This window comes from Dromiciops gliroides, chromosome 3, assembly GCF_019393635.1.
Source record: "Dromiciops gliroides isolate mDroGli1 chromosome 3, mDroGli1.pri, whole genome shotgun sequence".
Lineage (NCBI taxonomy): Eukaryota > Metazoa > Chordata > Mammalia > Microbiotheria > Microbiotheriidae > Dromiciops > Dromiciops gliroides.
Genome location: NC_057863.1, coordinates 263,973,833 through 263,996,873, shown reverse-complemented (window position 1 = coordinate 263,996,873; position 23,041 = coordinate 263,973,833). Strand labels below are relative to the sequence as shown.

Genomic DNA, 23,041 nt, shown 5'->3' with positions numbered 1-23,041 from the left:
CAAATACATAGCAGTTTTGCCAAATCTATAAGCCTTTTTTCAGTCCTCTTCATTCTTGACATCTCTGCAACCTTTAACAATGTTCATCCCCCTCTTCTACTTTATACTCTCATCCCTCGAGTTTTTTTGTGAAACCACTAACCCCTGTTACAGCTCCAGTCTGTCTCACTGCTCCTTCTCCATCTCCTTTGCTGTTCCTTTGTCTGTGTTACTCTCAGTAATCATCGATGCCCCCTAAGACTCTGTCCTGTCCCCTTTTTCTATATATGGTCTTTTTTGGTGATGTCATCAGCTCCTATGGGTCCATTTATCATCTCTCTGCAGGTAGATTTATATAGCATTTTGGGATGTCTAGAATTGAATGCCTCGTAGGTATCTCAAGTTTAACATACCCAAAACAAAAGGAATCACCTTTCTCCCAAAGCCACCTCTTCCCAACTTTCATGTTACTGTTGAGGTCACCACCATCCTCCCATTTAATCCAGTCACACAACCTTGGAGTCATCCCTGACTCCTCAGTCTCACTCCATGTATCTAATATGTTGCCAAATCTTGTCATTTGTGCCTTCACAATATCTTTCATATATGCCTCCTCTCCACTCACAGAACCACAACCCTACTTCAGACCCCTTTCACCTCTCACCTGGACTATTGCAATGACCTTCTAACCAGACCACTTGCCTCAAATCTCCCTCCATTCCAATCCATTCTCCACTAAGCTGTCAGGTTTATTTTTCTAAAGCAGAAGTTTAACCATGTCACACACACCCCCCTTACTCAGAGAGCTCCATTTGTTCTCTGTTACCCCATGATCAAATGCAAACACCATATACACATATGTGTATGTATGTGTGTATATATGCACATGTGTGCATGCATATGTGTATATGTGTGTTGTATGATATGTGTATGTGTACATTCACATGTATATTGTACACTTTTTGTCATCTAAAACTCTTCCTAACCTGTCCTTCTTACCTTTCCAGTCTCCTAACACTTGACTCTCCTCCACATACTCCACATTCTAGCAACAATGACCTGTTTGCAGTTCTTCTAACGGGACATTCCATTCTCTCTCTGTGCCTTTACCCTGGTTGTCTCCCATGCCTGAAATGGAAGACCCTCACTTCCTTCACCTCTACTTCTTGGGTTCCCTGACTTTCTTCAAAACTTAGCTCAAATTCTACCTCCTCCAGAAGGCCTTTCATATTTCCTCCCAGTTGTAAATGCCTTCCACTCTCAGAATCCTTTCCATCTAGGTAGAAATATAGATAAAAAGACAGATCTCTAAATTATTATGTATAATATACAATTACATAAATTATTATATATGTGTGTGTATAATATATAAATATGTATATAGAGATAGGTATTTATCTAGCAGTTTACATATTATTTTCCCATTAGATTGTAATCTTGAGACTGTTTTGTTTTGGTTTTTTGTCTTTCTTTGAATCCCTAGCATTTATCCAATGCCTAGCACACAATGAACACTTAATAAATGCTTGATTTTTTAATAGCACCTCCACTCCTCCCAGAAGGAACCTAAAATTTGAGGTTGCTATCAGAATTAAACCCTGACATATTGGTGAATGTTACCTTTTCCACAGGGTTACACATAGTCCCTAACAGATGCATAGTACTTCCCTGTGGTTTCGACTTCCCCTGGAAGCTAAACATTCTTGGAGCTACTGAACAAGCCACTCCAATTCCCAGCCCACCATCACTGTCCAAGTACATGCACTGGATTTTCTTTCCAATAGCCTTTTTTGCATTAATTAAAATCTTGGAAACCTCTAAGCTTGTCTTAAAATGTCTGCTTCTTCCATATGCTTTTGGAGGAAATGACTCAGTGCTGTATCTGCTATCATTTCTTAAGCTGGAGAAATCCATGTATCATATTGCTGGTGTCCTACCTGTGCTCAGAAAATAGGAAAACAGGTGGCCAGAAACCTGAGGTCCAGAAGCTCTCCCCTCAGGGATTTTGGGCAAATACTTGCAACTCTTCCCCATTCACGTAGCAGAACTCCAGTTTATCTCCTCAAGGGGGAAAGGAAGTGAGAGAGACTGAAGAAAATAGAAAGAGAGGAAAAAAGAGATAAAATGGGGGAAAGACAGAGTGAGTTGCTTTTTCAGTCTCTGTAGAATAGACTGCAATGTAGGGTGGCCAATTTTCATTTTGCCCATGCACAGGAAGCAATCTCTCCCCTCTCTCTAAAACCCAAACACTCACATTTGTGGGAGGTTCTTCAGATGTTTCCAAGTAATGGTTCCTTCCCAGGAATCTCAGAACATTAACATGAGTCATCCTTCTTAAAAAAATTATATTCTAAAATATTCTGCAATTATTTATTCCTACCAAGCCTGTGAAGGAATACAGGGAATCATAGCTGAATTGACTTTAAAATATTGATTATCCAGCATTAGACTCAGAACATGTTTTCAAAATGTCTCTCATTCTCTTTCTCTTTCTTTTTCTTTTTTACTAAGATTGCACCTACATCTGACAGTGACTTTGGACGGTATAATTGCACTGCCACAAACCGAATTGGAACAAGATTTCAGGAATATATTCTTGCTTTGGCTGGTAAGTACAATATTTATGTTAATTTTATACAGTGCTATATAATTATGAGTAAATAATATTAAAGTTTAATTGTATATTTGTAATAATCCTAATTTTTAACAGTGCTGTCATACTTTACAACCAAATCTTATGAGACCAGAAATATTCCAAATGTTAGCCCCTATTAGAGGGGCTACTTGTACACCACCTTATATAAAATGGCCAAATGTATAACAAGGGTTAGATTTTTTGGGTAATAAAGGGGTTTTTAATCAAATATTTTAAATACACAAAAAATTAATAGATTTATTTAATAATAATTTAGTTTATATTTATTTAATTTTGTTTATTTGATGTTTATAATAAATATTTAATAATAATTTAAAGGAAGTACATGCTAAATTCTTCTGTAAAGTAAATAACACTTTTAAAATCTTTATAAATATTATTATTTAAATAGACATTTCATTTGTTTCTAAAGCATTCTTAATTTACAAAAGTTTAGTTTTTTTAAAAAGATGTCTAAATTCTGCCTTTGACTTTCAAAGACCCAAAACTAAAAAATATATATATAAATTCATTGTTATTAACTTTCTAGATATTTATAAATATAAATTTGTTAGGTCTCTGAATATTTCAGTGAATTCATTTCTTTGAAACTTCACAGGCCTTTCTTTAATATTTGTCATTAATTGTTGCAAGGAAATCAAATGGAACAATGTTTTAAAATGTGGATCTCAGATAATAAATGAAAATGAATTACTTTTCTAAACCTCAGCTTCACTACAATTGTACTCTAAGTTTGAACCCACCCTCCCCTATGTATTTGTGGGAGTATGTTCTCCTCATGGGAGGAATATTTAATAGTAACTGCTCTTATTATTATACCTTCTTAGTAAATGTTTTTGCTAAGAGTTAGTTGAGATTACTAGTTGATTATTAATGGGGCACCCTAAAGGAACCCCATGAGATATAGTATTGGGAATAGTCACCCTCAGGATTAGAAAGTACAACCCAAAAGTAGTCACCCTTCCCCTTGCCCTTCTGTCAACCAACAGAAGAATACTGGAGAAAGTTGAAAGTATCCCAGAGGGAGAGTTATACTTATATAGGATCATATGATTTAGAACTGGAAAATACCTTAAAGATTATTGGACTTAATTGGAGGAAATGTGAACCTACATTTATATGATACTTTTCTCTAGTCTTGACCTTACATTCTGCCATCATTGTGCTTTTGCATAAGCTGTCCCCTATACCTGTAATACACTCTTATCATCTCCTTCTCTCAGAATTCTTATCTTTCTATAAGATTTAAAACGTCAGATGACACCTTTCCTACCCCCTATCCCCCATCCCCAGTTATTAGTACTCTATAGTAGGTGCCATATAAATATTTCCTTCTCTTCCCTTTCCCTCTCTCTCTTTCTTCAAATTACTTCATTTGCTTCTCCGTGTATACATCATTAACACCTACTAACAGAATGTAAGCTCTTTGAGAGGAGGAACTGGAGTTTGAAATTTTATTTTTGTATGATACATGTATATGGAATTGAATTTGCCGAAGTCACATTAGCGTTAAATAGCAGAATAGAGATTCCAACCCAAGGCCTCTGACTTCTTCCTTTCATTCCCTCCAAATCTGATCTTTTTAACTCCTAGAATTTATATGTATCCTTATTAATTTTCTTTCTGGAATCTCCACTCTTACTTGTCCCATGAATATGTTTCACCCTCGATGTCATCTAGTTTTTCAGTTCCTTTCTGTTCTCCCACAACATCAATCATTGTCTTTTTTCACTTTCCATGCTTCTAAGCCTTAACCCTATCATCAGTCATTTCCTAATATCCTTTCATTGACTCTTTAATTCCCAGACCCTTGATTACTTCTTTTGCTCCCCTCTATCTTCACTAATCCTTAGCCCTGCTAACTCATACCACCTACTTCTTTATTTCCTATTCCCAAGCTACCATATAGGGCTATAAGAAATCATGAAATTGGACTAACTGGGTCCACTTCAGATTTATGATAACCAATCAGTTGGGTCCTTATTGAAATATAGTAGTACTTTTAAAAAAATGTTTTATTGATATATTTTGAGTTTTAATACATAACTTTAGCTTTCTCCAGCATTCCCCCTCCTTCTGCTCACAGAGAGCCATACCATATAACAAATATTTTAAACCGAAAAAGAGAAAAAATAAGTATAACTAATCAATACCTCAAAAAAGTATGAAAATATGTACAATGTACAATACTTGTGGATCTCCCACTTCTGCAAAGATGTAAGGTGGAAGTGTCTTCTCATATATCTATTCTTCTGAGCCTCTCTTCCAAAAAGAGGTTGGATATCAGACTGGAGGCAAGTGCTGTATGAGACAGGAGGTACATTATCAGATTTTCTGATGGGAAGTGCTGCTTCACTTATCTTCCCTCTGAAGGTTAGAGATTGGGCAGGAAAAAGATGCAGCAAGAGATTTAGTCCCTTATGATTGCTGCTCATATTTACCTTTTTATGTTTCTCTTATCTCCTGTGTTTGTATGACACTTTCTATTCAGCTTTGGTTTTCTCATCAGGAATGCTTAGAAGTCCTCTATTTCATTAAATATCTATTTTATCCCCCAGCACGTTATACTCAGTTTTTCTGGGCAAATTACTCTTGGCTGTAAGCTGCCAGATAGCATTCATTCCTATACCCTGAGCTAGCTCAGGAATATCGTTCTGGCTTCTCTTCTTGCCTAGCCCAGGCTTACGTCTCTTTCAGTACTTGAGTGCTGGAGTGCTCCATACACAGTGTGCTTTTGACCACACCCAATCACAAGAGTCTACAGACCTCTCTGTCTCCCTAAGCCATCATGGGCTAGAAAAATGATTTATTGTGATGTTTTCTTGGATTTCCCCAATCAGAATTAAGTTTAGTGTCTTTTCTAGATCTTTGTGAAGGAGGTTTAATGCTGGAGTTAGGATGTACTTTTTCCTGCTACTCTGCTATCTTGACTCCATCCTGCCATGGGCTCCTTCAAAAAATACAGGTGCAGAGATGTAGGAGTGATCCACTAAAGAGTGTTACATTTACTCAATAGTGTCACTGCATATACTAAAAGCTATTAACAGCACTGGGAATTATGCAGACATGAAGAGCTCTTCAACTCCCACCTGAGGAGTATTGCATTCACAGGTTTCAAAAGATTCAATTCCAGGTCTATAACAGCAAGTGCTAGAATATTAATAAATAAAAGTGCTTGAAAAAGTTTACTTAGGTAACACCAAGTTTTCCAGTGTAGTGTACGTTTATTTAATACTGTTAGGAGTCCTGCTTAAATCATTGTTGTTTAAAACATTCTTCAGTGCCTTCATTCTTAAGTGGATCTGTGACTTCATCAGTTTGGTTACTTACATGGTTCATATTGCAAACTTATCTATATCTTCTTATCCTGTGAAATTCTTTTCCTCCAATAAATAAGGATTTCTCCATTAGAAAAGATTCAGATGTAAGTCCAGGTTTGGAAAATGGGAAACTCACGTGCTAATGATTATAATAAAATGAATGTTGTTTTAGTTTGTAGGAGACTTGTAGTCATATATCTGCCAATTACTTGTCTTATCAATCAACCAGTTAACATATATCAAGCACCTATTATGTGCCAGGCACTGTGCTAAGCACTGAGGATACTACTAAAAAGCAAAAGCAGTCCCTGTTCTCAAGGAGTTTATGTCATAACTCTTGGGCTTCAGTTTTCTCAAATAGAAAATGAGAGTCAGAATAGATAAGACAGAAATTATCCAAGGTCCATCGATTAGATACCACTGTGAATTACTGAATCAACAATGCCTACAGTTTTTATTACACTCAGAGCTCAGGCTACACTGGAAACCGAAATCAGCCAGTGAGCCCAGAGCATCGGTTTCAGCAACTTTATATAGAATGTGAATACATAAGCAGGATGGAAACCTTGGAATTTTACAGAAAGCAGAACAGAGGAAGATGAGGATGTACACAGCAGGAAACAAGCAACACACTGGGAGGATAAGGAGGTCTGCATCAGGAAGGTCAGGAAAGCGTGCTCAAAGCTATAGGTCAGGCTGGTCAATACTGGAGCAGAAGTCAATGTCCTAAACTTGGTCTTGCACACCAGCAGGATGCTCGACCTGCTTGCTTTAAGCAGTGTCAAGAAGTTTGAGATAAAGACTGGGGCAGAGTTTTTCTTAGCACAGTGGAGGCAAGAAGCCTGAGCCAGAAATTCTCTGCTCCTACAGATTATCTTGAGAGTCCTTTTCACACAGAAATTTCTGTGAGCCTAGTCTGCCATTACATTCAGCATTCATGTGGTAATTTGTAAAACATTTAACAAAATTCTATTTCTGCAAAAAAATTCCTATTTTATTTTTGGATGTGCTCATCCCCAGAATTTGAATGATGACAAACTGACTCATTGCCAGCCTCCTCAGGTGAGGAGAAGAGCATCGTGTGCCTTCTATCTCCTCTTGGGAGCAGCGTGCCCCACTCAGGGAAGGTGGCAAGGCAGGGTGTCTTCCCTCTGCCCCAAAGGACTTCCCCCAACACAGGGATGTTACCACTCCCTTCTGCCCCCTCACTGCCAGCCTCCTCGCGTGAGATGAGCCAGATGCTCTGATGATGTACCTTGTGCCTTCCATCCCCTGATGGCTGCAGCATGTCCTCCTGAGGGAAGGCAGCAAGGGACAAGCTTCCCTCTGCCCCAGAGCAACGACTTCAATCTGTGCTGGCACAAGGCAACATCCACCTCCTGCTGCCAACCCGACCTCCCAGCCTGGACGTGAAGAACCCCCCCAGGACAAAGAGGAGCAACCTACCCTTTGATCTCAGCCCTTCCATCTGCTGCTGCATCTGTCCCATGAGAGAAGGGGAAAAGGAAAGTTGCTGTGTAGGTTTGACTTCCATCTCTTGTTGCATCCTTCTCCTGCCTGATCTCTGCCCTTCAGAGGGAAGGGTAGTGAAGCAGCGCTTCCCTTCAGACAATCTGACCGTGTCCCTCCCATCTCAGACGGCATTTGCCCCCAGCCTGATCTCCAACCTCTTATGGAAGTGGGGCACCCTCCCCACACTGATGGGCGTTCTCACACCTGGCCATGCCCTTCACATCCCAGTAATTCCTAAATCATCATCCAAACCAAATTGCCTATCCCTGACCTTCTGACTTCTTCTTCCCATCCCCCTTCAACCTTCCGACCCCAAAGTTCCAACCAAGCACCACCTAGCCTTTCCACTGTGCCTTCTGGAACGTCCATTCACTGTTCCCAACAAACTTCCCTTCATCCTAAATCTGAAACCTGACTCTCCCCAGATCACACAGCCTCCATAGCCACCCTTCTCCAGTACTTCACTCTTGGCTCATCGGTAGAGGGAGGGAATTGCAATATTCCTTATTCTCTACTGTCACTTCCAATTTCTCCCCCATCTTCATCACTCAGTTAATCTCTCCTCCTTTGTGTTTCATGCTATTCCTATCGACTACCCAGTCAAAATACTGCTAGTTGTTGTCTACAGATACCCTTCCATCTTCAGTGAGTGTTACATAGCTCATAATTTTTCTCTGCTCCCCAACTCTTGCCCTCATACTTGAGAACTTCAACGTACTTATCAACTCTGCCCCAAACATCCCAACCACTCAGTTTCTCAACCTACTCACCTCCCATGAGCTTCTCCCCCACCACATCTCAGCCACACTCATAGTCACATTTTCTATCTTGCCATTACCCACAAATGTACCACCTTCACATTAAGAATTGTGAAAAACCATTATCAGACCATAACATACTGGCTTTTCAACTCTCCCTCTACCTCCTTTACAGAATTCTACTCTTTGTCCATATAATAGCCTTTAATCTCTTGACTCTTCAATTTTCTCCCAGACCATCCACCTCACCCCAGCCACTCTTTCCTCTTTTCTCCATCTTGGTGAATCAATTTAACTCTACATTGGCTCCTTCTTTTGAATTCCTAGCCCCCTTACCACATTGCCATTTATACCCTACCAAGCATGAGCCTGCCATTTGCTGCCTTTATTCCTAAATTACGTTGCTAAACTAAGATGGAAAAAAGCATGCAATGATTCTTCCTGAGTCCACTGCAAATTTATGTTATCTAACCTCAACTGGTTCTTCACTGCTACTAGGTAATCTTTCTCTTCCGCCCTCACTCACTATCGCATTTTCTACACCAGCTCTTCCAAACCTTTCCATCCCTCCTCAAACCTACCATGGCTCCCCTTCTTCCCACTCTCTCAGCTGAAAACCTTACCTTATATTTTAAATATATTTGCTTAAAGCTGTTCACCATGAACTCCCTCATTTCACATCTTCCTCATCTCTTATCAGTCAGAAGCCTTCACCCCTGTCTCATATGATGAGTTAGCCTTACTCCTTACTAAGGCTGACCCTCTATAGTGATCCCATTCCATCCTGTCTCCTCTAACAGAATGCCCCCTTTATGATCTCCCCCTCTAGCATTTATTTTTAATTTCTCCCTTTCTCCCGTCTCATTGCCTAATTCCTGCAAACATACTGATGTTTCACCCATCCTTAAAAAAATCTTCACTTGACCATTCCATCCCTAACTATTATGTTATATAATTTCTTCTCCTTTGTAGCTAAATTCCTCAAAAATGCAGGCTACAATAGGTACCAACCACTTTCTCTCCTCTCCCTTCGGAATGAATCCTTTTATAGTCCAGCTTCCAGCCTCATCATTCCGCTGAAACTCCAAATTTTTTCTCCAACATTTTCTCCAAAGTTATCAGTGATTTCTTTTCTCAGTGCTCATTCTCATCAACCTCTCTGTAGTCTTTGACACTGCTGATCATTCTTTCCTCCTTGATACTTTCTTCTCTCTAGCTTTTGGGCACACCACTCTCTCTTGATTCTTTTCCCACCTTTCAGATCACTTGCTGGATCCTCATCCAGATCATGCCTTCTTAAGGTAGGTTGCCCTCAGGGTTCTGTCCTGAGACCTTTTCTCTTCCCTTTCTATACTGCTCCATTAGATTGTGAACTTATTGAGGTGAGGGACTATCTTTTGCCTCTTTTGTATCCCTAGCACTTAGCACAGTGCCTGGCATATAGTAGACACTTAATAAATGTTTACTGATTGATTGACAAAACAAAGGAAAAATAATCATTAAAAATGTTAGCTTTTTATTCTTTCCAGCAAGCCTGTCTCAAACAGAAATTCCAAAAATGTAAAGTTATAATGCACTTTAAAATTCAAATCCACCTATTGAACTCAATCTCATTAAAAAAATATATATGAATAATTTCTTAAGATGATATTCATCAAGGGAGAGAAATATATGTACACTTATTCACATGTACATTTATATATTTTTTCTTTTGGACATAGCTAATATGGAAATTTGTTTTGCTTGTCTATACATGTTTATAATTGGGGTTTAGTTGCTCATTCATTCTCAATTGGATGGGGGAAGGTAGAATGGGAGGGGAAGAAGACATCTCTGCTGATTAAAAAGACAGTTTAAAAAGATTATCTGAATCTAGTATATATAAGATTGTAGGGGAAAGATTACAACTTTAGAAATTTAACCTTTGTAGATAATTATAAGAATGACTAGACTTTTGTTTATATTTTGGCATGTTTAATTGAAATATACATGGGACAAGATTACTTGTTAATCTTCAACAAATTCATTGGACACAGAAAAATATAATTTAAAAAATATCATCCCAGAGTTTTCTTTTTGAGGATTTATATCTTATATAAGAAATAAAGTAATGAATATTCCCCATTTGTAGTTTATTAATAAATCTTTTCTATAAATAAGTGTGTTAAAGTCAAACTATCTCAACTGAAGGTTTATTTCAAATGAACATCAAGTAAATGAAACTATCTTTTGAATTTCATATTTTGATTTTCTGAAGAATGATAAATTGTGTTTTATAAACTTTAAAACACCATATAAATTTCTAAGAATTGAAAAATTGAATTTTATAGTTATGCTACTGTTCCAAATATTTAAGTAACCCTGCCTCCACCCAAAAATAAACCTATTCAGAATTCTTCCAAATAATTGAAATGCTGAAAACATCATCTCATTTTTAAAATGACAATGGAAACCCATATCAATAAAATAAAGTTTGGTTTTGCATTGGTTTAATGCTACTTTGTTACCAGAGAGTGAAAGGATGAATTTCTCACTTTTGATTTCCTATTGATCAAAGCAGAGTATCTAGCTAAGTATATACTTTTGAAGGTCATATCGGTTAAACTACCTGAATAAGAATTTTCTATTATTTGTGTTATTAAATATAAAGGAAGTGTTGGTTTTTCTCAGTTTACTTTTTTGTTTCCATTTTTTTATTCCCTCATAGATGTACCATCCAGTCCTTATGAAGTAAAAATTATAGAGTTGTCACAAACTATTGCCAAAGTTTCTTTTAACAAACCAGACTCTCATGGTGGTGTACCTATTCATCACTATCAATTGGATGTAAAAGAAGTGACTTCAGAAACATGGAAAATCTTCCGCTCCCATGGAATTTCAAGTGAGTCAACAAATTTGGAATCCTTTTTACTAATTTGAGATGTCTTTAAATGTACAAAGTCAGTTCTTATTTTTGTTTCATGCATTACATTTTGTATTTCAAAGGAAGGAGAATAAAAGTTTCACTAACCTAAACTGAGTGAACAAAACTTTGGAAAGTTTTAGGAAGTTTAAATGAAATTACTTGATCCACAATAACTGACTTCTATAGAGGGTGCTTCTTAAATTTAAAAAAATGATGTCACTAAACACCCGAATCAGGGAAACTATGCTATTTTTATTATCAAGATTTCTAAACCTAGGTTTGTTTTGAGACAAATATTTGAAGCATTGTTTAACATTGACTACCCTAGACACCCCCATTTCCTGAAGACCAAATATGTCACATCTCACCCCTTCCCCAGGGTTCTCTGCTACCTTTAATGGGATTGCGGAGACGGTGTCTAGGCACTCTAAAGAGTGTAGGGGGTGGGGGCAGCTAGATGGCGCAGTGGATAGAACACCGGCCCTGGAGTCAGGAGTACCTGAGTTCAAATCCGGCCTCAGACACTTAACACTTACTAGCTGTGTGACCCTGGGCAAGTCACTTAACCCCAATTGCCTCACTAAAAAAAAAAGAGTGTAGGGGGTGGTCCCCTATGCCCCATTTGACATTTAGCCACTAACAGATCAGCTTTTACAAAGAGATATTTATTTCAAGGGTGCAGACAGTTCTTTCTTTATGTAAGTATTGTACTGCAGACCTCTACATGAAGTAATTTTTACGTAATGTGATCCCTGTGTGTTCCTTCTTTTTTTCTGTTGGAGGGGTATTTTTACAGGAATTTTTTGGTAGGGGTTTGGGTTTGGGGTTTGTTTGGGTTTTTTTGGTGACGGTGGGGGGTTGGGTGGGAGGCTGTGGAGTGCCAAGCCAAGGGACTGGAGCAGAGAGAAAGCCCAGTATCGTTCAGTAAAGTTAACAATTGGTGGGTTCTGTTGGGGTTTGGTTGTTTTTCTTTAATACGGATTTCTTTCAGAATGTTTTATGTAAAGTCAAATTTGAATAATGTAAATTTACATAAAGTTAAAACTGTCTGTATAATCATAAGCATACATATTTATCCTCTAAGATGTAAGTGGCATAATCCTTCTTGCCCCCATATCACCTTAGTCTCTGGGAAGGGGAATAGTATTAGCTTCACAGTTTAGCTTGGTACCTATAGAGCCCAACCCCAAATTCAAAATCCAAAACCCTCTCAGGTTCAAGTCCTGGGCACCTTGGTTTCTCTAGGCTTCCATGCCTGGCTAGCTGGTGGCAAAATCCTGCCTCGAATCCTGGCTCCAAGTTTGCCATGGCTTGAATTCCTAGGTCTGATGGGAATTGCTACCAGCACCAAAAACTGAAGACAAATGAAATAGAACAGAAACAGAAAAACCCCAGACCTATTTCTTAAAACCTGAGTAAAAGAGAAGTGTGGGAGTCATCACCTGTCCTGGTTCAATATGTGGAACCTACACCATTGGTGAATTGTACCCTCTGGATGCAGTGGGGAAAAGCACAGCACACAATATACAGCAGAAAAAAACTGCCTCTCTGGCCTATTTGTAGAATGCCCCTCTCCTTGCTATGCAGCCAATCAAAGCAGTTCCCACCATCCAAGAGGCCAGGGAAATGAGGGATGGAGGGTGAGAGAGTCTGGTCATACACAGGGCAAGCCACCTTATAATTGCATGTTAGCAATAATCAATTGGATTTGGTTTATGAATATTATTTAACATATATGCTTTATAATTATAAATAATGTGTAGCACTAACTTATAAAATTGTAGTACAGGGAAATTTTGATGAAAATAGTCATTCCTCAGAGATAGTTTTAACAAACTTTATTGCTACTCTCACAAGGAGAAGAAAAGAGCAGCTGCTAGAAAGGATAGTCTGTGTTTGACCTCCATGCCTACAGTGGGCATCACACTGATGTTGGGGGGGTCAGGGGGTCAGAGGGCATCCATGTCCCAGAGCCTGTCAGGCCTCAAACTTATATATCATTTGAGACAAAGAGGTAATGGAAGACATTCCCCTTCTCTCCCTTAATACTGTCACCATCCTAGAACACCTTATCACCTTACAACTGAACTATGGCAGTGCTTTATCCAATGCTCCACCTAGCTGCCTCTGCCATTTCCTTTTTTTTTTTTTTTTTTTTTAGTGAGGCAATTGGGGTTAAGTGACTTGCCCAGGGTCACACAGCTAGTAAGTGTTAAGTGTCTGAGGCTGGCTTTGAACTCAGGTACTCCTGACTCCAGGGCCAGTGCTCTATCCACTGCGCCACCTAGCTGCCCCCTGCCATTTCCTTTTAATAGTCTTTTTTTTTTTTTTTTTGGTGAGGCAGTTGGGGTTAAGTGACTTGCCCAGGGTCACACAGCTAGTAAGTGGCAAGTGTCTGAGGCCAGGTTTGAACTCAGGTCCTCCTGACTCCAGGGCCAGTGCTCTATCCACTGTGCCATCTAGCTGCCCCAGCCATTTCCTTTTGAATGGAAAGTATCCCACCATTTAAGCCTAGCTCACTGAAATTGACCATCAATATGACTCTAGTCTGCAATTGACATCAAGATAAGGAAACATTTCTCCCTACTGTATAACTAAATTCCTGTTCTTCTTTTATGGCAAATTTCTATAATCATGTCATGTGGCCAGTATGAACATATTATTAGATCTTTATCTCATAGGCTAATACTGGAGTGCATCTCAGCTACTTTAATAAGATGCAGGTGTTATATTTTTAGTCCTTTCTATATTTTCAACAAACTACATAGATGAGCATTTGGCTTTGTCATCTGCCTATTACTAGTTCTATATTACCGTTCAGAATAAGGTCTTTAATGTCTCACAACGGTATGGGGATAATAATTAGATAATGATGTGCAGATTTGTTCTCTTATTTAGTGAAGTTAAAATCAAAACTGTTCTCTTGTTCTGTGTTAATGAAAATAACTTCAGCTCAATTAGTTATCTTAAAAGAATGGCTTGTGGTGTATCTTGTGTTGCCTTAAAGAGATAGCCACTTTTACGCAACGTCATTCATTTGAATGTGGCTAGTAATTGAAAATGCTTTGTTATAGGGGTGGCTAGGTGGCACAGTGGATAAAGCACTGGCCCTGGATTCAGGAGTACCTGAGTTCAAATCCGGCCTCAGACACTTGACACTTCCTAGCTGTGTGACCCTGAGCAAGTCACTTAACCCCCATTGCCCCGCCAAAAAAAAAAAAAGAGCTTTATTACAAAAAACCTATTTTATATGCACTGTTTAGAAAATGATTACTCAGTGTATTTGTACGTCTCATCTCAGAACCTTTTGCTACAACTGAAATTATTTTGGAAACTTTTAAGTGAATTCATTCTGGTATTAGAGCTCATCTCATCCTCCTAAGGGGGAAATGAACAGCTGAAAGAAAATAACTAGAGTAAATAACGTAATAAATAGCTAGAGTGAATATTTTTGGTGAAAATTTTAAGATTAGATAATTACATATGCCAAATATATATTCAAAAGAACAAAGAGGGAAATGGGAGAAGTGATCATTTTTCTATTACATTAATAACCAATTAGTAAATTGGCATTCAGGCTTTTCTTGGCTGCTTTAGTCATTCCAGGCCTTGGGCCTGTGCCTTTAGGACCAGTATTGATGTGTTAAATTTATGTCTTGCTTCTAGCAAACCTCTCTAATAAGATAAGTTGTGTGTGTGTGTGTGTGTGTTTTTAGTGATGAATCTTTACTGTTTTCAATCTGAAACTATAGTCAATTCTTGTTCTCAATGATATGTGATCCTTAATAACTAAATCCTCCCAAAACTATAATTATTGGAAGAGGTTTTTTTAACGTTTACATCAATCTTTTCCAATTAAATCCATAACCTAAAAGAATGAAAGAAAAGTTTACTTTTTAAACAACATTTCTAATACAATGAATTTTCCGATTAATGTTTCAAATAAATTATCTTTATACACATTGCAAATCACATAACTGGGGTAATTTGCCTTAAAACCACACAGTTAATAAGTTTCCTGATATAGTATAATAATAATAAAAAATAAATTTCAATTAAAATGAGATCATAATAAATTTAATTACACCTGGATCTATTTATCTGGTGTTATAGTTTACACAAGGGCTATTTATTCCAAGCATTTCATATTATGGGATTTACTATTTCTAACTAAATCTACTGCAGAAGATTTTAAAAGCCACTCATCTACCAAAATGATCACACTTAGGAACACCTTGCTTATCAAATTTTTACTAACCCACTATAACTTTCTGTATTGGTTTACAAATATTGCACATACTATTGTTAAACTGATTGTTTTACTACAACCCTACTTTCCCAAGCTATAAAGTTAATTTCAACCCAGGGGATTCTCTTCATTAATTTGCCTATCACAATTATAATCTACTGCTTGATTAGCTATAATTCAGGTGTCCCCTAGGAGATCAGGAGTTCCACTGTAATGCCTAGTCCTTGTCCCAGAGGTTTGTGAGACAAATCCTTTTTAAAAGAGAAAACTATGAAGATGTTTTTAATGATTACAAAGACTTTTAGGAAGAATTCAGTGACTTATGTTCCTGCTGAAACACAAGAGTGGGGTTCTTTCTACTCCCAACCCCATTAACAGAACTGTTATGTTATTTATAGAGATCAACTCAAAGTAGTTTTCCAAATTAGAAATACTCTTTTCTCTTTTCTACTTGCTTACTCTTTACTTTTCAGACTCTGGAGAGAGTTAATAATTCATAACATACATTTAAAACATAAATTGTTAAAATTCTAAAATAATTGCATTTAAAGCCACTATTTAAAAAACCTTTATTAAAATGAGTCTTTAAAGGGCAAAAACTTATTTATGCAGGTTTAAACACATTGGTCTAATTGGGGTGGGCAGTTTATAGAGCACAAAATACTAGTAGGGAATTAGAAAATCTGGCTATTAGATCTTATTCCTAATAGTTATGGTTAGATGCTGTATATTATACACCTAACTTATTGCATTGATCCACTACTCTTTCTTTGCCAGTAGTAGATTGTTTTGTAGTATGATTAGAAATCTGGCACTGTTAGGCCACCCTCCTTCACATTATTTTTCATTGATTCCTTTGATATTCTCAGCTGTTTTTTTTCTTCCAGATCAATTTTGTTATTATTTTTTCTAGCTCTATAAAATAATTCTTTGGTAGTTTGATTGGTATGGTACTGAATCAGTGAATTCACCTGGGTACAATTGTTATTTTTATTATATTATATTGACTTGACCTACCCATGAGTAATTAATATTTCTTAAGTTGTTTAGATCTATTTTTATACATGTGAAAAGTATTTTGTAATTCTGTTCATATAGCCCCTGGGTTTATCTTGGCAGGTAGATAAGTATTTTATATAATCTGCAGTTATTTCAAATGGAATTTCTCTTTCTCTTCCTACTGTGTTGGTTGGTAATATATAGAAATGCTGATGAGTTGTATGGGCTTATTTTATATCCTGAAACTTTGCTAAATTTGTTGTTTCAAGTAAGTTTTTAGTTGATTTCTAGGGTTTCCTAAGCATACCATCATATCATCTGCAGAGTGATAGTTTTGTACAATAATGTAAATATAAAGACCTACACACCCCAAAATCAAAAGTGTATATAATAAAATTATAATGGGGGCAGCTAGGTGGCACAATGGATAGAGCACCGGCCCTGGAGTCAGGAGTACCTGAGTTCAAATCCAGCCTCAGACACCTAACATTTACTAGCTGTGTGACCCTGGGCAAGTCACTTAACTCCAATTGCCTCACTTAAAAAAAAATTATAATGATCAAACAAGACTCAGAATGAAGAGATGTGCGAAGCTACCCTCAACCTATCCCTTTGTGAAGGTGGAAGGTTGTAACATATTGTCACGTATTGCATATGCTTTTGGACTTTTTCAATGTATTGATCAGTTTTGCTGATTTTTTTTCCTCTTAAAATTTTTTTATATTAGATGGTTCTTTGAAAGGGGCAGGGAGAGACTTATTTAGGACAACTGTGGTGATTATGAAACAGAAAATATAAATAAACTTTTAAAAAATATAATTACTGAGAGGACTACTAAGCAATCTGACAGAAACTAGGTTTGGACATAAATTCTAAATGCAAACAGGATACAAAACAAAGCTGTCAACTGGAGAGAAATTTTCTCCCTGAGAAGGGTGTGATATCCAAGATATATAGTACAGTGTCAAAAATATATAGGATCAAAAACCATTCCTCAGTAGATAAGTGATCAAAGGAGATGAATAGGCAGTTATCAAATGAAGAAATCCAACCTTGCAAGAATCATATAAAAAATGTTCCAAGTCACTGATAATAATACAAATGCACATAAAAGCAACTCTGTAGTTTGACTTCACACCCCTAAAACTGACAAAAACGACAAATGAATAAAAGTTATTTTTGAAGTTACTATAAGAAGACAGACACACTAATGCATTGTTGGTGTGGCTTTCAATTAGTGCACCCATACTGGAAAATACCCAAAAGGTCATTAAACTGTTCATATCCGTTTACCTAGCAATACTACCATTAAGTATGTATTCCCAATGGGATCATGAACTAAGGGAAAGAACCTGTATGTTCAGAAATATTTACCACAACTTTTCGTTGCGGTAAAGAACTGTAAACCAAGAGGGAAATGAAGGAACAAAATTGGTATGCAACTATAATAGAATTTTATTTTTCCTTAAGAAATATTATAGATCCAGAGAAATATAGAACAACTTGTATGTACTGATGAAGAGCGAAGTGAGCAGAATTAAAACAACAGTTTACATGATGACTGCTATAAGATGAGAGGAAAAACACTCTAAAAGACCTCTGAATTTTGGCTAAGGCAGGGACCCGTCATGACCTCAAAAGACTCATAATGAAGCATATTTTGTGATATAAACTAGATATACAGAAATAGACATGCATTCTGGTCAATATCTTGATTTGTTTGGTTTGACCATACATATTTGTTAGAAGAGATGGTATCTACTAGAGGTTGGGATAATAATGGAGGGGAGTTGGTGAGCAATGAGCAAGAAATTCTTCATTATGACCTCATTAGATTTATACCAGAGATGGTAGGAGGGGTTCAGCATTAGGAAAACAAGCAACATAACTGATCATATTAAACACTAAAATATCTCAAACCAAATGATCATCTCAATAGAAACAAAAAAAGATTTTGACAAATTATAATACATTTTTATGCTGAAGATCCTACAAAGTATAGACATAGAGAAACTGTTCTTATTTAAAAAATGCATATATCTAAAGCTAAAAGCAAGTATCATATGCAATGGGAATGCACTAGAACTTTTTCCAGTAATATGGGAAGTAAACAAGGATGACCCCTCCCCCACTATTATTTGATATACAGGAATACCTTGGAGGTATTGTAGGTTTAGTTCCAGACCACCTCAATAAAGCGAATATGGCAACAAAGCAAGTCACATGATTTTTTTTGGTTTTCCAGTGCATATAAACGTTCTGTTTAGGGGGCGGCCAGGTGGAGCAGTAGATAAAGCTAGTTCAAATCCAGCCTCAGACACTTGACACTAGCTGTGTGACCCTGGGCAAGTCACTTAACCCCCATTGCCCTGCAAAAAAAAAAAAAAAAAGTTCTGTTTATACTATAGTCTGTTAAGTGTGTAATAGTATTATGTCTAAAAAAACAATTTATATACCTTAATTTAAAAATATTGATTGCTAAAAACAATGCTAACCATCATCTTCTCTTTATGATCAGTCCTAGTTGAGGTTGATTTGTCTTATAATCGTCCCCTCACTGTCTACCCTCCCTTTTAAGCCTCCCTTTCTCTCCTTGTTCTTACCTATTTCCCAGTTGAATTAAACGCACTTTTATATCAAACTGAGACTGTTCAATTTTCCTTTATTATTAAATATTTTGCATTTATGGCTTCTACTCTTCTTCAGAAGGGGATGTCAAAGTCAGTTTCCAGTCACTGTCTCATCCTCTCAGTGTATCCAATATTTTTTACTTTATCTAATTGATCAGTTAATTAACAAAGTACTGAGTGGTCTTTTGAGCTCCAGTTTTGACCTTTCTTTTCAATAACAGTATATTGTCCTTGTTTTTATTCTCTGGGTCTACTCATAAAATCAGGAAACCTGTATGCATTTCTATTTCAAAAAATCATAATATTTATTACACATTTCACATTCCATTTTTTTCAAGTGGTAAAACAAAAATTGTGTTTAGCAAACCAATAATGCTAAAAATAACAAATATTCAGCATATAAAGAAAGAAATGATGTAATCGTTCTGCACGATTAATGTTCATCAAAAACAGTAAAAATGAGCACATTAATTAGCAACAACATTTTCAGACATTTTGCATTTATGATTATAATGGGTTTGTAATATGTGAGAAAATGATTATAGGAAAGAAAAAAAGTCAAAACTCATAAAGGAACCTCCATATGTAACATGGATTATAAGGTTAGGAACTGAGCTAAGTGCTAGAGATACAGAGAAACATTAAAGAGAGTCCCTGCTTCAGGCTGGTAGTCTAATGGGAAGACAACATGCAAACAACAAACTATATACAGGATAAATTAGAAATAATCAACAGAGAGAAGGCACTAGAATTAAGGAGGATCAGGAAAGGCTTCTTATAGAAAATAGGATTTTTATCTAGGATAAAAGGAAGGAAGGCTGGGAAGCTAGAAGTCAGAAATGAGGACCAAGAGCATTCCAAGTTTGGGATTGTCGTTGTTTTTCATTCGTTTCAGTCATGTCCGATACCATTTGGGATTTTCTTGGCAAAGATGCTGAAGCGGTTTGCCATTACCTTCTCCAGCTCATTTTACAGATGAGGAAAATGTGGCAAACAGGGTTAAGTGACTTGCCCAAGGTCACACAGCTAGTGTTTAAAGCTAGTCTAAACTCAAGAAGATGAATCTTCTTGACTCTAGGCTCAACACTTTATCCACTGTGCCATCTAGCTGCCCTTGGCATGGGAAACAGCCAATGAAAATTCCCAGAGTAAGGAGATAGAGTGTCTTGTTTAGGAATAGCAAGTAGGGGGCAGCTAGGTGGTGCAGTGGATAAAGCAGTGGCCCTGGATTCGGGAGGACCTGAGTTCAAATCTGGCCTCAGACATTTGACACTTACTAGCTGTGTGACCCAGGGCAAGTCACTTAACCCCAATTGCTTCATACAAAAAAAAAAAAAATCTGACCTCAGACACTGCACTTGACACTTACTAGCTGTGTGACCCTGGGCAAGCTATTTAAACCTCATTGCCCCGCCCCCCCCCAAAAAAAGGAATAGCAAGTAAACCAATGTCACCGGATGTAAGAGTACCTGAAGGAGCATAAGGGGAATGTAAGAAGGTCGAAAAGTTGGTGGGTGAGGGAGAACAGATTATGAAAAGTTTTGAATGCCAAATAGATAATTTTATATTTGATCCTCAAGGTGATAGGGAGCCGCTAGTTTATTGAGTAGGGGGCAAGAGAGTCACATGGTCTGATCTGTGCTACATTGTTTATACTTTCTATGTAAATAATGTTTTGCATGTTCTCTCCTTTAGAACATCAGCTACTTGAGGACAGAGAACATATTTTTACCTTCTTCGTATATCTAATGCTTAGCACAGTGCCTGGCAAAGAATGACTGCTTAATAAATGTTTATTGATTAATTGATTGATTGAGAAAGAATACAATCAAAATTACCTTTTCCCATAACTACAACTGCTGACTTGCTCAATTCTGGAAACACAGTCCCACCATTTATTTTTCTCAGGATACGAATAAAATTCTTTTCTCAAGAATTTTCTTCATGTTTTTGGCAACACAAGGGTTGAATTCAATTCTTTCAGGAAGTAAATTCTCTTAGTTTTTGCACATGACCGTTTTGCTATGACATATCTTGATGTGTTAATATTTCCCATTTTTGCTTTCCTTCATGATCTAATAATTCAAGGTCGTTTGTTTGTTTTTGGGAGAGTTTTTTGGTGGGGCAATGGGGATTAGGTGACTTGCCCAGGGTCACACAGCTAGTTAAGTGTTACATGTCTGAGGCCAGATTTGAACTCAGGTACTCCTGACTCCAGGGCCGGTGCTCTATCCACTGCTCCATCTAGCTGCCCTCAGTCATTTGTTTTTTATAGTAGATACTCAATATGTTCTCATTTTTCCAGGTTTTTTTACTTTGTTTTCATATTTTAGTATCATTGAATCATTAAGTTGTATTTCTTCAGCAGTTCCACTTTTTTTGCTTATCCACTATTTAGATAATTTTTTATGCCTTCTGTTTTGTTATTTATTTTCTTTCCAAGTTCTCTAATTTCAGTCTTTATCTCATTTCAGTTCTTCATTTCTTTATTCCATTCTCATAGGCATTGTAGTCAATGCATCCTTTTTTCTGGTGCCTGGATGTCCTTATTACAGAGTTACTTTCCTCTTTTAGGTTTTTTCTCCTCAGGTTCTCAATCCATATTATTTCTAAAGGCATTAGGAGCGTCCTTATATTTACATAAGGTTTCTAGCCTCAGTTCTTGGATTGTAACTTGGTGCCAGGTACAGATTCTATCCCCTCCTTTACACATCAGCATGATGGCTACGTCCAATTTTTGTCCCTGTTGTAGTCTGGATGATACTGACACTGCTGCCATCTTGCTGCAGTTCTGCATAATGTAACTGGGTACTGTTCTCCCTCCTTGACTTTTTACATAACTCTAGCCTGAGACAGGGAGCTAGACCTAGGAATGAGACTAGGCCCCATGTTCTGCTTAACTCCCTGCCTCCATCTCCTTTTGTAACTACCCACATGGATGCTGGGATTTGGGTCTCATCTCCTGGTGCATGTCAAGTGAACATAGATGAGATATTATAAAGTACATTAACATCAGCGTCTCTGTCACCTTGTGCATCTACTGGGACTTGGCTTTGTCTCCTGGTTTGGCTACAACAGAGCCTGAGTTGAGATTTCACTGGCCTCATATCTCATCTTCCAAAGATTGTATTGACTTCAGGTCCTTTCTCCTATGCACTGACCTTGCCCCATGTCCACCTCTAATCTTCTTGTGCCGTCACCCATCCATAGAACCCCAGCTTTGACTTTGTCTTTTGTTTTGGCCTCAACTAACCCTAACCAGACACTTCTGGCTTTAGGCTCTGGTTTCTAGGAAATAATGCTGCTTTCAGACTTCCCAGAGAGCCCCTAAATAGAAAAGCCTCATGCTTTTATTCATCTTTTGGTATAATCCTGGACAAGCTGGAGGTGCATCTCTCGAGTTTTATTTAATATTTGTTTCACGTGACACTTTTTAAAAAATGTTTGCTTTCTCAAGAGAAGTAGGCTTAGTTGAGTCCATTCTCACTGCCATCTTTGAATGAAATCTAACATTTCCCTATTAGTGCATTCACACAGGAAACATTTTTAAAAGGTTTAATGGAGAATTATTAGTATATGTCACAGGTGGCTTTTAAGGGATTAATTTTTTTTAAATTGAAAGTTCTTTGGTCTCTCTCAGCCTTTGAGAACAATTGTGCCCACATTATGTTAGTTTGAGGATAGGGCCTTTTCTCCCATTTCATCCTCATATTCTCATTCCTTCCACTGTTCTCCTAGCAACTTACAGGGGAAAAAATTCTGGCTATGGTGAAGAAATTGTAATTCTTTTATACCTTCCTTCAACCTTTTATTTACATTAAATCTCAATCTCTCTCTCTCTCTCTCTCTCTCTCTCTCTCTCTCTCTCCCCCCCCCCTTCCTCCCTCTTCCTCTTTTTCTCTCAGCAACGGTTGTTTTAAGCAACCTAGAACCAAATACAACCTATGAAATCAAGGTTGCAGCTGTAAATGGAAAAGGTCAAGGGGACTACAGTAAAATTGAGATCTTTCAAACATTACCAGTCCGTAAGTAA

At 37.4% G+C, this 23,041-nt stretch overlaps 1 protein-coding gene across 3 annotated transcripts in view; it reads left to right on the top strand.

The window, feature by feature from the left end:
• NCAM2 (neural cell adhesion molecule 2) overlaps positions 1–23,041 on the top strand; it is a 269,560-nt gene that overhangs the window by 170,944 nt on the left and 75,575 nt on the right. For all 3 annotated transcript variants that reach the window (XM_043993010.1, XM_043993011.1, XM_043993012.1), the window contains 3 exons: positions 2,491–2,587; positions 10,933–11,106; positions 22,914–23,033. In XM_043993010.1, the coding sequence (XP_043848945.1) occupies positions 2,491–2,587; positions 10,933–11,106; positions 22,914–23,033 (391 nt within the window). The remainder of the gene's footprint in view (positions 1–2,490; positions 2,588–10,932; positions 11,107–22,913; positions 23,034–23,041) is intronic.